This window comes from Lygodium microphyllum, chromosome 27 (assembly GCF_053477565.2).
Source record: "Lygodium microphyllum isolate KBCC chromosome 27, Lygodium_microphyllum_v1.1.10, whole genome shotgun sequence".
Taxonomy (NCBI): domain Eukaryota; kingdom Viridiplantae; phylum Streptophyta; class Polypodiopsida; order Schizaeales; family Lygodiaceae; genus Lygodium; species Lygodium microphyllum.
Window position 1 is genome coordinate 59,277,763 of NC_141161.1, and position 16,511 is coordinate 59,294,273.

Sequence of the window (16,511 nt, forward strand, 5' to 3'; positions counted from 1 at the left end):
AACAAAACCACATCCACTACCCACCCATCATAGATGCAACTAATGGTAAATAACAGAACTGCAAGCATTTTCCACAGGTGAAAAAAGTGAAAATAATGTCCTGCTCCAAGTTTAGAACCCATGGAAGCTCTCTTTCCCAAATTTAGATGTGCCTCATCATGGAATTGATGCCTAAATACATATTTTGAAATGTGCCACATGTCAATCTTCGTACCACAAATTGACTGTGTATCCTAATGCATACCTATGTACTCAAAAAAGTATGTCCATGACTGCAGACTGTGTAAGATAACAAACTAATGTTAAAGTAAAGAGTTATAGAACAGAACTTTAAGGAAAACAATGGAATCCCACAGCCACAGCTCTTTACAACCCCATTTGTGATTCATCTCATTCTGACCACCCTTGTAAACACATTTCATTCTAAGTAAGGATATTTACTTTCAAGCCATGCATAATACACACTTGTAGAAGTGATACTCATCTCCAGATCAGTAACACAAGGGAGAGAGTAGTGTCATAGAGATTTAGGCCTTTGAATCAGGCGAATTGCTCACAAAATTCTCTTCATAAAGCGATGCTAGTGGCATTCACTCCATATGGAGTTAGGCCTACTATGCAATAATAAAGAATTGATTTAGAGAACCATACAAAATATCAGCTTATTAGCCCTCACATCATGTTGTATAAAACCGTTACTTCACTCACCTACACTCACAAAGGAGACCTAGCATCTCCTCCTATACTCAAAACTACCCAGTTGACTGGAAGGCTCCATAGCTTAAAAATCCAAACAACTGGTGTGATAGAAGCTTTTTGCTTACATTGACTCCAGACAGGAAATTTTATGGGTATAAGAAGGCATAAAACAAACTTCAAATCAACCATAAATTGAGCTCAGTTAAGCTGGCCCCAGATTTGCGTATGGACTCTGGGCTTCGTAACCTCCTTTCCCAAAAGACCAAAACCAAGGAGGCCAATACTCCCACTTTGAACTTCTTGCTTCTCAGATGATCTGCCAACCACTGGTTTCAATGGGGGAAGGCAGATGCTGCACGAATTGTAGCAGACCACACATCCAAGAAGGTCGTTGTAAAGCTTGCCATACCGAGCTGGCATACTGACCAAGCATAACTTAGTATAGTATATGTAGTATTTTCATACCCCGCATGTTTCGGGGACATTGATCCAAGCCAAGGCCTCTGGATCAAGATCAAAATTCATGTCTGCGAAATCACCTCCATCGTCGAGAAAATCAAGCGATTCTGGGAGTTGAAGGCTCTCTCTCCGGCCCTCAGTACTTACTGAGTTGTCTATGTCAAAAATGTGATTGAGATCACCAAAATAAGATGCAGATTCATCAAGAAAAGCTGGGATCCCCACCATAGATGAGTCATCCTGCTTCATAGCCGACTTTAGAGCATGGCAAAAAGATCTTAATGCACCATTGACATGGTCATAGTCACAGGCATTGATGGCTATGCTTTCTTCCGTCCTCATTTCAACGGATGAGACGCAATCCATGGCACTATCATCACTCATGGCTTCTGATGATGTCTTGTCTGCATCTAAATTGACAATAACCCAGACTCATCAGGATGTCACCAACAAAGGCACCCAGTAACAAAACAAATATGTCCAATATCAGAGAAATAGTACCTGAGCCAGGTGCAGTAGGCGAATCACAGCCCTCTGAAACAGTATTTTCAAGGACAGAAGATGGAGAGTCCACCCTAGTATCAATTTCTGAGCAGGAATGCAGTAAACCATGACTTGCATCTGCTTTGTCAACACCAGATAAATCATTGACTGCAGGCTGTATTTGGCGTACTGCAAGTTCGTGCGATAAACATCTGCCCAGTCTGTTATCAAAGGACCTCCGGGGACCTACATCTGCAGATGAATAACTCTGCACAGAATTGCTGGGAGAGAAATTGGTGCTGGCACATGTCCCCCTGATTTTCTTTGCTGCATCATCGTACGCTTTAGCAGCTGCCTCAGGCGAGGCATAGGTTCCCAGCCAGAGCCTGACACCCTTAACAGGATCCCGGATTTCAGCTGCCCATTTCCCCCACCTGCGCTGCCTCACGCCCATGTACTTACAAGGCTTGCTCCTGCAGGAAGACAGGACCTTCTGAGAGAGCTGCTGCTTATTTGCTCTGATAGCGTCCATATGCTGCTTGGTGCCAACCATCCTCTTCCTGAAGGGCGATTTTGCCCGTCCTCCCCACAAATCCTTCCTTGAGGAATGCCTGCCGGCCTGAATAGGTGGAAAGCTCTGCATGTAGGAGCCGGGCTCCTCGTAGTCGTCTTCACTCTCAGAGGAGGAAAGCGAGAAGAAGCAATCGGCAGGTATACAGATTTCTGTTACAAGCCGCTTGGGTCCGAGCTTTTCACCGGCATCGTTGTCATCGTCGCTGGAGGACTCGGTGGCATCGGGATCGGTGCAGATCACGCGCACCTTCTTGGTGGAGGGGGATTGCTTGGGCTTGATGTCATCACCGGCCGGGTCTTCCCAGGATAAGGCGGCGGAGAGGCTGCGGAACTTGGTCCTTTTCCAGGCGACCGCCTTGGGCTGGGTTGTGGATGAGGAGGTTTTCTGGGGACCAGGCATGGTTGGAAGGGCCAGGATGGGGTTTATCAGAGGAATTAGGGGGTGGATTGGGTAAGTAGGATGGTTAAGGAGGGGAGGAGGAGGGGCGGAAGCATCTGAGGGTGGGGTAGGTAAGGGGTTAGGGGGGTAGGGTTTAGCGGGGCGGGGGGAGGGGGGGGGAGGGAGAGACTGATGAGGAGAGAAGGAAGGGGAAGAGACCAAGGGGTACAAGGCAAACGGGGAGGCCGGCAGGAGGGGGGGGATGTGTCGGGATGCAAGGGGAAGGGGAACAAAAGACAGGGGAGGGGAATCGCAGGCACAGACACAGAGAGAGAGAGAGAGAGAGAGAGGACGCAAGGCTCTTGAGAGAGAGAGAGGACGCGAGGCTCTGCTCTTCTCTCAGAGAGAACAGCCTCTTCTCTAGCTCCTCTCCTACTTCTTCTTCCTCTCGTGATGAGTATAGTGTGGAAGGGGGGTACAGAGGAGATGAGAGAGAGAGAGAGAGAGGGTGGGGGGAAGGATTGGACCCACTCACAGAGAGAGAGAGAGAGAGAGAGAGAGAGAGAGAGACGTGAGAAATGAGGAAAGCTTTTGTAGAGGAGGAAGAAGAAGGGACACCACTTCCTACTGCTCCTACTGTGCTGCTGCATTTTCTTTCCTTTCCTTTTTATTATGGGTCTCTCTCCCTCCCTCTCTCTCTCTCTCTCTCTCTCTCTCTCTCTCTCTCTCTCATACATCATCACCTGCTGCCCCTTTTGCACAGATAGCAACCAGTCCCCCTTCCAACCATTGTAATGGTCACTTGGTCCTTTTGAACAGTCCTCTCACCAGCTTTCACTAGGGCTGGTTTCACACTCTGTACCACCACACAAAAGCCGGCCATCGAGCATTGGTTTCACACCTATCCTCGGGGTCACGTGCGAACTCAATGAAACTTGTCTTCTCTCTTAGGGTAGTATCACACCTAGAGTCTTGACTAGACTTTCAAAGTAAAAGTCGCTATTCTTTAAACCAGGAAGGAGGCCCAGCAACATGTCACACCATGTTCACTTGTAAAACTCAAACTCCCACAAATATTTGTGAGTTTATTAGCGACATCCCTAGAACGCTTGACTAAACTTTCAAGAGTTTTCTCCAGTAAGCAAGGAGGCAAAAGGACATGCCACACCATGATCGCTTTACTTTCAAAGGATCCCAAAAAGTCTTGAGGTAAGAGTTGGCTAGTAGCTCTACCTCATACTTGTTAGATCTATTCAAGGCAATGTGAAACCTAACTCCAACATCTAGACAAGCTTTAGCTCAACAATTGCTCAAAAAGCAAAAATTATTGCATTGGCTGCCAAGGTTGAATATTGTTGTGGGTGTGTGACCAAGTGCACATCCAAGCTTGAGGTTTTCTATGGTGGGGTCTCAAAATAAGGATAAGCTTCTAAAATAGCTATTCCCCCCTCTAGTACATAGAATGGGTCTCTATAATCTCCTAAAGTGTAGTTTTTTGTGGGAGTTATGCTTCTCCATGTCTACTTGTACCCTTTGTAAGAGACCTTCTACACTCAAACTAACACAAACTTACAAACATCAAAATGCAAAATATTTGCCCACACATAAGATATGCCAATCAATTTGACCTTCAATGGATTGAACTATGGTTTTTCATGAAAATATGTAACAAAAAATAATCGTGGGGCAAAACCAATGGCTTAGTTGATATAAAAGCAAAAATAATGTTAATAGCATTCATACAAAGCTTCAAACATAACCAATTAATGATTAATATTGTCTTCTACAAAGGCCTCTAAATGCCTTTCCCCAACATGCTCTTGGTCAATGGAAGGACGAACCAATTGAGTCTTGTTAGCACACATGCTCATTGGGTCAAAGCCAATTTATCGTTGACATGTAGTTCATTTTGCACTCCAACCAATGTAGAAGCCTATAACACAAGTTTCCCCATGGTTGAGGGAGGTAAATGGTTAATTGCTATGGGGATTGATCCCACTACCACACATATAGATGCTCACCATGGTGAACTTTGAAACCTCCACTTGTGCAGGCTATAAATGGCCCCTCTAGCCATGCTTATTGAACTTTTCAATGTGATATTTTCAACTTTCCAAGGATGCCTTTACCAAGGCCAAGGTGTGCACATCCTCCAATGAGGTCCTAGGCCAAGGTGTACACACCTTAGTTGATCTCCTTATGCCACATGAAGGGAATAATATGTGGTCTTTTGACCATCATTTTGAATGGCAAGCGGTGTATGTGGCATGAGCCAACACCAAGAAAAATAATCATTCATTGCACCTTCTACCATGTATATACCTCACACAATCAATGTAGGGCTTGTCACACTTTGACGTTCTGAATGCTTGGAATTATGAATGTGAATGTGATAGTAGTGTGGACTTTCAAGCAGATGCATGCATTCAAACTCGTGTTTAACTAAGTCACCAGCTTGTTACTGTCACAAACTTAGAGCCTATGGAGTAAAGAATATTCATGTTTTGCATCTATGGATTGGCTATCCAAATGTCGAGGGTTGTTTCAAAATTCAAACGAGTCTCCTATGTGCATAGCCAAGTCTAAGTGCACAAATAATGTTTTACACAATGGTGTAAGATTTGGGAATAATCTTGCTTTCATTAGTATGCATTCATTGCAAAATCTTAAATAAGTGTTGAAATATTAGCTCATCCCCTAAAAATGATCAACTTGTCATTAAAGAAGTTGTCCAATGATTCTCAAATTGGAAAACTATGAATTATCATGCTCATGAACATAGCCTTTGAAACCACTACCACTTCGTTAATGTATTGTGAAACTGATACATCAAGATAATTGCTACCAAGCATCAATGACACATTGAACCATTTATACCCTAGTTTGAATCTCTTTTCTTCAAAAATGTCAAAACATAATATCATGTCATATCACAATTATCAAGATCATCTTTTTTATGTTACAAGTAAAATCTTAGAATGTAGGCAACAAAGGTGAATTGCATGCATAACTATGTCTTCCACCATATATAGTAGCACAACTCACAATGATGACTAGATGTCCTAATTGTAGCAATGCAGGCTAAAGGGGCAATTCTTGACATACATGAATATTATCCATCTTTAATGTGATGGGATGTATCACAAAATAACATAAATTTGTACAATTCACATGGGAGTGGACCTATTCTTGCATGCCAAGTAGAAAAGTTTCCATCCCATCAAAACCCTCTCAACTCTCAAATCACAATAACCATTCCAATTCTTCCATATTGGTAGATGAACTTTTTGGATTCTTAGGGTGTGGCACCAACTCTATATCTTCAAGATCTTTTAAAAGTTCTCTAACCTCCAAAGTTTCTTATCTTGGACATGAGAGTATCCCTCTAAATTGAAGACCATTTCCCCAAACAACATTATACTCACCTAAGTCCCCACACCATGCACACTATAAGACATCAAAATATCATATGTATTGAACACAATTTTTGGAAATAACATCATACTCACCTAAGACCCCACACCATGCACATTATAGCATACAAAAAGTACCTAGTTGTCTCTAAAAACATTATCTTTCCTAACACTTAGCAACAGCTTATTTTTTAGTCTCTAGTCCACTTTCCATTTTTATCCATATTTCTTGGTCTCTAGTCCATTTCCTCTTTTGATAATCTCCCATTGCAAAAAAGAAATATTAGGTTTATAAAAGTCCCATCATCCATGTCTCTTAGTCTTGATTGGGTCCTTCTCCAAGTGCCATGTCACATAATAAAGATACCTCATTGTGGTCATACTCTTAATGCGATTCCACTTGATTCCACATGCATGTAGTTTAAAGGATTGTATATATTGCCCCCTTGGATGAGTGAACACTAAATCATTTTCCACATGTTAAAAGAACTTTTGAAACATTTTGGTTTTGACAATGCCCTACGTCTCAAGTTTTGGAACTATTACAAAACATGTGCTTAGGTGTCACTTATTAGTCATTGCCACCTTATCCTTCAAAAAGAAAGACTTGGCATGGGATGTAGTCAAGTGTATACAATGTACACAAAAATCAAGTTTATAATCATTTCCAAGGCATGCCTTAATGCACTTCCATTATTTAAGAGGATCCCTTACATGCACCAATAGTACTCCAAGAACCTATTTTTCCTCAATTGAAAGTTTGAGGGGTGCTGAAAGGATGTAAAATTGTGTTAAATCTCAAAGTTGTTAACCATATGTGTATATTTTGGTATATTTTGTTTACAAATAATGATGCCAGGAGGCATATTCCACGGTGGATTCCGTGAGGTTTTACGGTGGATTGCGTAAACTTAGATGACCGGGGCTCATACGCAAAGAGGATTCTTTGTGCGAGAAGTTGATGGGGACGCCTGTCCTTTTCGGGCGTTTCATTAATTTAGTGTGTACATGGGTGATTCCATAGCGGGTGATTCCGCAAAATGCATATTAAATTAATAAGCGTTTATGAGTTTAGAGTGCGCACTCGTAATAAATTAAGGTTAGGATTTATTTCTAACCAGTTGATTTATTTATGTAGCTGAAGACTGCTAGGTATTCACTTTTGTCGGTTTAATTGTGTTATTTTACTAACGATTGTGAATGCTTCAGTTGATGTGTAGAGATAGCAGCAGTGGCGGAGGAAAGCATTGGAGTCTAGCGGGTTTTCGATCTTTGGACTATATTTTGATAGGCGCCACGCCTATATTTTGTTATGTCTATAGAGACATCGATTATTTATTATTATTTTGTATGCGCTTATGCGCCTGAATATATTATTTCTATTTGGATATTGAGATTGGGCGTGCCAGACACTATGGGCACCGTCCATTAGCTTTATTTTCTTATTTTTGGTAGAAAGTAAACTCAAAAGCTAAAAGCTTGTCATATTTTTGTAATTGGGCTATTTTTGAGCATAAAGATTGGAAATATACATTAAATACATGCTTTGTGAAGCGCTCACACAAGGCATGGGGGAGATTGAACCCAATTTGTCTCTTGCTCATGTCGTGCTTGCTTTTACATGGGTTTTTGTGCTAAAAAGTAGAGTACTTTGTTCTTGGGGACCTTCCGGGATTCACCACGTGAGCTATCTGCGACCGATCTGCGCACCAGTGGTATCAGAGCGGAGCAGAGATCAAGGGCTTCCAATCGCTACCAATCTCGGGCGAAGGCGGAGCTCCAGGAACAAACGGCCTCTACAGTCAATCTCGTCGCGAACCGTCGATACAGGCAGACTTCTGGCGATCAAGAACCCCTATTTCCACTGTCAGATCGCGAAGGACCAATCTCTGTCAGCGGAGAACCACTCATCAATTCTCTTCATCAAGTCGTTGCAAACAGAGATAAGATCTTTCATAATCAAGTTTGTTATTATCTTAAAGCTTAGTCTTAAGCTTGAGAAGCTTTAAAAGCTTCAAATCGTCAAATCGTTTGGCAAGAGGAGGGTCCCGAAAAATCACGCGCAGGCAAAAAACGCCCCCCCCCCTCACGATCAAAAACGGCGGCCTGCTATTCCACCATTAAGCTCTTAAGCTTAATCACTAAGTCTAATTAAGCTAAATCATACAAATCTCTGCAAGTTACACAGGGCAGAGAAGTCAAAATACTCCGGGTCTCGCACTACAGAAGTCAAGTTCAGTAAGTCACTTGGAATCAAGTCCTGCAAGTCCTGCAAATCGGCTAAGTCCAGCAAGTCAACAACCCTGCAAGTCTGCTAAGTCTGCAACTCTGCAAGTCAGACTAAATCAGAACTGACTAACGCTTAAAACTCATAGAAGACTTGTTCGTTTGCAAAAACTCAGAACTGGAAAGTTGTTCACAGCAAGCTGTTTTACCTATCTGCAAGTTCGTTGAAGTACTTTCAGCAAACGGAGACAGAAATATTTCAGAATTTCTGAAAATTGAAGAAGAAAATACCCAAAAATACATAGCCTTGTAACCCCAAATTTGAGCTACGCTCATCCCGCTAACTGATTTTGAGTGAGAAAGGTTTGTTGAGTTTTACAGGATGACTACCCCACATATGGATGATCCTATGGCTGAAGACGACCTACCCGAGCCTACCATGGAACAAAAGCTGGATCTTATCATGCTGCAATTGGAAGAAGAGCGAAGAGCTAGGCAAGCCTTGCAAGCGCAATTGACAAAGCTACAAGGAGCGTCCACTGATAAAGAAGAACCTCAAGCTGAAGATCTGATTCGCCGTACCATCGACGCCACTCTTGAAGCACAAACCATCCGCAAGGAATCCAAGATAAGTAAACGAAGTTTCAAGTTTCGCACTTTCAATGGCATAAGAGAAGGAAAGACTGTTTTATCATTCATTAGCCAGTTTGATGACTATTTCCATGAGGAAACTTATCCTGAGAAAGATAAAATCAAGTGTGTTACTAATCATCTGATAGATAGAGCATCACTTTGGTGGATTGTAGTCCGCAAGAGTATAGAATGTCCTGATACATGGGAAGATTTTAAGAAGAAGTTCATACAAAATTTCTTACCACCGCAATTTCATGAGAAGGCTATCAAGCAATGGGATTTACTTCAACAGCGCGATTGTGAGCCTATTCCACAGTATACAGAGCGTTTTTGGAATGCACTCCTACAGCTACGCATGCTTGAAGACGTACCAGAGACGACCCATAAGCGGAAGTACATGTCTGGACTTCTTGGACATTACTACGCTGAGGTGAATATGTTCAAGCCTGCTACCCTTGAAGATGCCATCTCCTTAGCTCACGACACTGAAGATAAGTTACGCGGAAGAGACCGACGACCACAGCCATTCCAAGCAAACGGTAATTATGGATCTAAACAATTCAATTCCAATTTCAGAAGGTTTAATCCAGGTCGTTTTTCATCACCATCTTTCCGCAAGAATTGGCCTAAACCACCTACATTACCATCCACTGTCAATCCAAATCCTAAGCCTATCCAACAAGCAAATCCAAATATACCCAGACTCCCAGCCATTGCAAATAATGTGACCAAAGCCAAGCCCATCGTATGCTACAAGTGCCACCAGCCAGGGCATCTCGCAGCAAATTGTCATTCAAAGAAGCCATCAGCACATATCAACTACCTTGGAGCTATGGACGAAGACGAGTATGAGGATATGCCGGATTTCACTGAAGAAGAAGATGATCCTACTACTACTTCCGACACTTTACCAGGTATGCCTACTTCACATTCATTGTTGACTATGAGATGTATGGTGCATGGAAAAGAAAGAACTATACTGCATGATGACGGTAGTACGCATGACTTTATTTTAGCAAAATTGGTAAAGGAATTGAAATTGCATACAGTACCTACGCACTATCGCATAAAAGCTGCATTTTTAGGCACTAGGTATAATGGCACACAAGAAGTTCAAGATTTAGAAATTCAAATTGGTCCATATATTGAAAGAAGAAATTTCTTAGTTGTCCCATTACAGTCTAGCGACATTATTCTAGGAATGCCATGGAGACACGAACATAATCCCACTATAGATTATTCCACGCACACAATGAATATTAATTTTCAAGGAAAATCTATTACATTGTTTGGTATGCATGCCTCTCATATGTTTCCACTGCTTTCGCATACTCAAGCAAAACGTGCACTACGCAAGAACACTAAATCATATCTCATTTGGGTGAATGAATTGCACGCAAAAGAAACTCATATGCACCCTAGGCATAAGGAATTTCTTGCATATTTTAAGGACTGTTTTACAGAAGACCTACCACCAGGTTTACCTCCATCACGTCCAGAAGACCATAAGATTGACCTCATACCTGGCACACAACCACCTTGCAAAGCCCCATATAGGCAGAATCAAATAGAGCAAAAAGAAATCCAGAGTCAAGTAGAAGAATTACTAAATAGAGGCTTAATTCGACCTAGCAGTTCTCCATTCGGTGCACCTGTGCTCTTAGTCAAGAAAAAGAATAATACTTATCGGATGTGTATTGACTACCGAGCATTAAACAAGATCACTGTAAAGAATAGGTATCCTATACCTAGAGTTGATGACCTTATGGACAAACTGCAAGGATCTTCTATATTTAGTAAAATTGACCTTAAGTCTGGATATCATCAGGTGAGGTTAGATAGATCCGACATATTTAAGACTGCATTCAGGACACAGTTTGGCCATTACGAATTCTTAGTTATGCCATTCGGATTAACTAATGCACCTGCTACTTTCAGTAGAATGATGAACCGTATTTTTCTAAAATATCAATATTGTGTGATTGTTTTCTTTGATGATATTTTAGTGTTCAGTCAAAGTGAAAAAGAGCATTATGAGCATTTATCATTAGTTTTTCAATTACTGAAAGAAAATCAATTGTTTGCAAATCCTGACAAGAGTGAATTCTTTAAGACAGAAATAGAATATCTAGGTCATATTGTATCAAAAGAAGGAATAAAAGTTGATCCTAAGAAAATTGATGCAATATTGCATTGGCCTATTCCTAAAACTGTACATGAACTACGCTCATTCCTTGGTCTTGCTAGTTTCTATAGGAAGTTTGTACGTAATTTCTCATTACTTGCTTTACCACTGACCAAACTTCTTAAGAAAGGCATTGTTTATCAATGGACTGAAAACCAGCAGAAATCCTTTGATTTACTTAAACGTGCATTGACCAATGCCCCTGTCCTACAATTGCCTGACTTTAATAGACCATTCTTTTTAGTTGTGACTGATGCTAGCGGATCAGGAATAGGAGCCGTGCTTATGCAAGACAACCATCCAATAGCATATTCTAGTTCTAAGCTGAAACCCTCTGAGCTTAAATATTCCACTTATGACAAGGAACTCTTAGCAGTTGTACAAGCATTAAAACAATGGAAGCATTATTTAATGGGTTCAGAATTTATGATAAAGACCGACCAGCAAAGCATTAGACATCTACTTAGCCAACCCCAAATCTCTGACCGTCATATCAAATGGACTTCATTCATTCAAAGTTTCCATCCTATCATTCAATACCAACCTGGAAAAGAAAATGTAGTTGCTGATGCATTGAGTAGAAGACCTGCAATTCATAACATTTCTATCATATCTTTTGATTCTTTGATTGCTATGAAAGACACATATCACCAGGATATTACTTTTCATTCTGATTGGAAAAAATTAGTTCAAAATAATTTCATTCCTGTTGATTCATTGTCATATAATGATGGATTCATGTTCTTTGAAAAGAGATTGTGTGTTACTATTCCATTCCGATCTTTTGTTTTGAATGAAATTCATTGTCCCCCATATCAAGGTCATAGAGGTATCATTTCTACATTACGCATGTTAACTGAAGATTTTTATTGGCCGCATATGGATGCAGATGTATCTAATTTTGTTTCTGAATGTCTGATTTGTCAAAGAATAAAAAGACATCATGGTAAACAGTATGGATTATTAATGCCTTTATCTATTCCATCTAAACCTTGGGAACATATGTCTATGGATTTCATTACTGGTTTACCAAATACTAAATCTAACCATGACATGATTTGGACAATTGTAGATAGATTTAGTAAGCAAGCATATTTCATTGCATGTAAGAAAACTTTAACAGCATCACAAGCAGCACAGTTATTTTTGAAAACTGTTTTTACTAACCATGGATTGCCGAAAGTGATTATTTCAGATAGAGATTCTAGATTTTGTAATAACTTTTGGATTACACTGTTTGCAAATCTAGGCACAAAGATTGATTTCTCATCTGCATTTCATCCAGAAACAAATGGACAAACAGAAGCCACAAATAGCACCATTCTAGATCTTTTACGTGCATACACTATCTCTAAACCTCAGACATGGGATACTCATTTGCATTTATTACAGTTTGCTTACAATAATACTCCACACACATCTACAAAGAAAGCACCTTTTGAAGTTATTTATGGATATAGATTATCTACACCTGTTGCATCTTTGTCTAATAGAATACAAAGTGCCGATGATATTGCTGTTATGCATAACACTATTTTTGATGAAGTAAAGGATATGATTGCTAAAGCCCAACAATCATATACCAAACAAGCCAACAAGAAAAGACAAGCTATGAATTTCAAAGTTGATGATTATGTTTGGCTTAGAATAGAAAAGCGTAGACTGCAAAGTGTAGATAGACATCCAGTTGTCAAATTAGCTCCTAGATTCTACGGACCATTTAGAACCATTCATAAGATTAATGACAATGCATTCAAGTTAGAACTGCCATCTCATTGGAAAATTCATAATACATTTCATATTAGTTTATTGAGACCATTTCGAGGACAATTACCTATCCATCCTGTCTATGAAAACCCACCTTTACTAGAAGAAGAGACTGAAATACTTGAACCAGAAGCCATTATAGACACTGACTACATGACCACTAGAACTGGCCGAAGGTATTCTAGATATCTAGTAAAATTTAAGAACCATCCTGTAGAGGAAGCACAATGGATGCACGCTAGAGACTTAAATGCTTTCTCCACTCTGTTAGCTCCACATTGAGCTAATAGCAATTGAGGTCAATTGCTATCCCACCCCGGGGGTATGATGCCAGGAGGCATATTCCACGGTGGATTCCGTGAGGTTTTACGGTGGATTCCGTAAACTTAGATGACCGGGGCTCATACGCAAAGAGGATTCTTTGTGCGAGAAGTTGATGGGGACGCCTGTCCTTTTCAGGCGTTTCATTAATTTAGTGTGTACATGGGTGATTCCATAGCGGGTGATTCCGCAAAATGCATATTAAATTAATAAGCGTTTATGAGTTTAGAGTGCGCACTCGTAATAAATTAAGGTTAGGATTTATTTCTAACCAGTTGATTTATTTATGTAGCTGAAGACTGCTAGGTATTCACTTTTGTCGGTTTAATTGTGTTATTTTACTAACGATTGTGAATGCTTCAGTTGATGTGTAGAGATAGCAGCAGTGGCGGAGGAAAGCATTGGAGTCTAGCGGGTTTTCGATCTTTGGACTATATTTTGATAGGCGCCACGCCTATATTTTGTTATGTCTATAGAGACATCGATTATTTATTATTATTTTGTATGCGCTTATGCGCCTGAATATATTATTTCTATTTGGATATTGAGATTGGGCGTGCCAGACACTATGGGCACCGTCCATTAGCTTTATTTTCTTATTTTTGGTAGAAAGCAAACTCAAAAGCTAAAAGCTTGTCATATTTTTGTAATTGGGCTATTTTTGAGCATAAAGATTGGAAATATACATTAAATACATGCTTTGTGAAGCGCTCACACAAGGCATGGGGGAGATTGAACCCAATTTGTCTCTTGCTTCATGTCGTGCTTGCTTTTACATGGGTTTTTGTGCTAAAAAGTAGAGTACTTTGTTCTTGGGGACCTTCCGGGATTCACCACGTGAGCTATCTGCGACCGATCTGCGCACCAAATAAGGGGAGTGCAATTAACCACATCTTATGCATAGAACCCTAAGCACCTATATTTCATTGTCAAAAGTTGTATGAACTATAACCTACACATATACAAACCTCAAATATTGGGCTATGCTAATGTGTGTAGTATGTGATGTGCATGCATAAAGCATTGAACGTAGATGTGCATGAGCCTACATGCATTTTCATATGTGAGTATGTGCTCATGTGTTAATTTTCCCTTAATGGGCATACCAATACATTTGTTCATTAATGTAGATGTTCATATGGGATTTGTATTAAGAGACACCATATACATTAATTGCCATATTTGTATTAAGGGAAATAATGTATACATCAATTGCTTATTCTCTCTCTCTCTCTCTCTCTCTCTCTCTCATATGAAACATATCCCTAATCCAAAAATCTCTTAAATGCCATAGCTCGAGCCATAGATATCAAAGCTAACTTCTCTTGCCTTTCCCTTGCCCTCCTACTTCCTTCTTTTTTTCCCTTTATTTGTAAAGGACAGTATGTCAAGCCATGACACCTTCCCCTTTGGTGTTAGCTCCTCCTCCTCCACCCCCACCAAGGCCTCTTGTCCTGGCAAGCCCCTTCCATCACCCCCCCACCAAACACTACCTCCACATCCCATTGTCATGATTAAGGTGCATATGAAGGATTAGTCATTGATGTAGGTCATTTGGAGGAGGGCCATGCCTCATAGACTCAACAATCGTCCATCAAATTGTTACCCTATAAGGTGATGTGCTGTAAGACCAAGATGGCAGGACAGCCATGCCATTGGTGACATTGGCCAAACAGAAGCTCCTTCATCACCTTGAAGTCTATCGTTTAGTCTACACCACCTTTATCAACCTTAATGTTGTGACCCCCCACACCAAAAGAATCATTAGCTACCACACCATCACTCTTGTACAAGACTACATTGCCATTGCTCATCTGTGTGTGTGTGTGTGTGTGTGTGTGTGATTAAATGTAAATATGGGATCCAATTTATCCTTCAAGAAATCATTATGTTGTCACCTTCCTCTAATTAGTTTGTATCCATACTTGAGCTCCTTCACCACCTTGAAGTTTGTTGTTTAGTCTACCACCTTTGTCGAGCATGATGGTGTGGCCCGCCACACCAAAAGAGCTACTATCTGCCACACCATCGCTCTCGCATGAGACTACATTGCCATTGTGCTAGGTTAACATCCGTCCATGGATATGTGTGTATGTTTGTGTGTGATTAATTGTACCCTATGGCCTTCAATTTATCCTTTCAAAATTATTTTATTGTCACCTTCCTCTAATTAGTTTGTATCATGCATGCATTGTGTGTGTGCATGTGTAAAAGGAAATAATAATTGAATAGGGAGATGACCTTGACTCTCAAGTGCACCTCAATGTATTTTGTCCTAGCATAGAACATTGGGTTCCTAGCTAGCTATATGCTACTCACGTTGTCATAAAGAATGATAATTGGACCATCTCCATGCACATCCGTCACCCAATAACTTTTGTAGCCATACCATCTCACATGCTGCCATAATAGCACCTCTATACTCAGCCTCTGTACTTGATAAACCAATTGTAGGTTGCTTTTTGCTGCTCCATGTAACTGCTGCTCTACCAAGGAAAACATAAATCCAATGGTAGACCTTATATCTAACATGTTACAAGCCCAATTTGCATTTGTGTATCCAAACACTCGTACATCCTTACCTACCTCATAAAAAAGTCCATAATATAAAGTGGACTTCACATACCTCAATACGCATCTAATTGCATCCAAATGAGGCTTTCTAGACATTTGTATAAATTGACTGACAATGCCAATAGTATAACTCAAGTCAGGTCGTGTGATAGTCATGTAAATTAGACTCTCTACTATCCTCTTGAACATAGTAGGTTCTTCTATCTCATCCCCAATGTTGGTACTCAACTTCACATTTTGCTCCAATGGTATTGAAATAAGCTTACATGTTGACATACCATACTTGGATAACATATCCAAGTCATACTACCTTTGGGAGAGCCATATACCATCATTACATCTGATCACCTCAATACCAAGAAAGTATCTCAGCTCATCCAAATCCTTAATCTCAAACTTCTTCTTCAAAAAGTTCTTATCTTCAAGAATCCCATTGTCATTGTCACCTGTAATAATCGACAAGTCATCCACATAGATGACTATGATGACCAAACCCGTATCTCCCTTTCTCACATAAAGTGAGTGATCAACATTAGAAATATAAAAGCTAATATTAAAAAGATACTCTCCGATCTTGTCAAACCATGCTCTAGGTGCTTACTTCAACCCATAGAGTGCCTTCTTTAACCTGTACACATATGTGGGATGCTCTGAATCCTCATAACCTATTGGCTACTCCATATACACCTCTTCTTGCAATTCACCATGTAAGAAGGTATTCTTAACATCCATTTGCTACAAACTCCAACCTTTGGCTGCTGCAAAAGCAATCACACATCTAACAATTGCCATCCTAGCA

General features: G+C 40.4%; 1 protein-coding gene across 1 annotated transcript; it reads right to left on the bottom strand.

The window, feature by feature from the left end:
• Positions 1–416: 416 nt before the first annotated feature.
• LOC148012357 (uncharacterized) lies at positions 417–3,140 on the bottom strand. Its single transcript, XM_087669090.1, has 2 exons — positions 1,660–3,140; positions 417–1,568 (listed from the first exon to the last, which is right to left on the bottom strand). Exons 1-2 carry the CDS (start codon positions 2,612–2,614, stop codon positions 1,159–1,161), a joined length of 1,365 nt encoding a protein of 454 aa, XP_087525216.1. The 5' UTR covers positions 2,615–3,140; the 3' UTR covers positions 417–1,158.
• Positions 3,141–16,511: the final 13,371 nt, after the last annotated feature.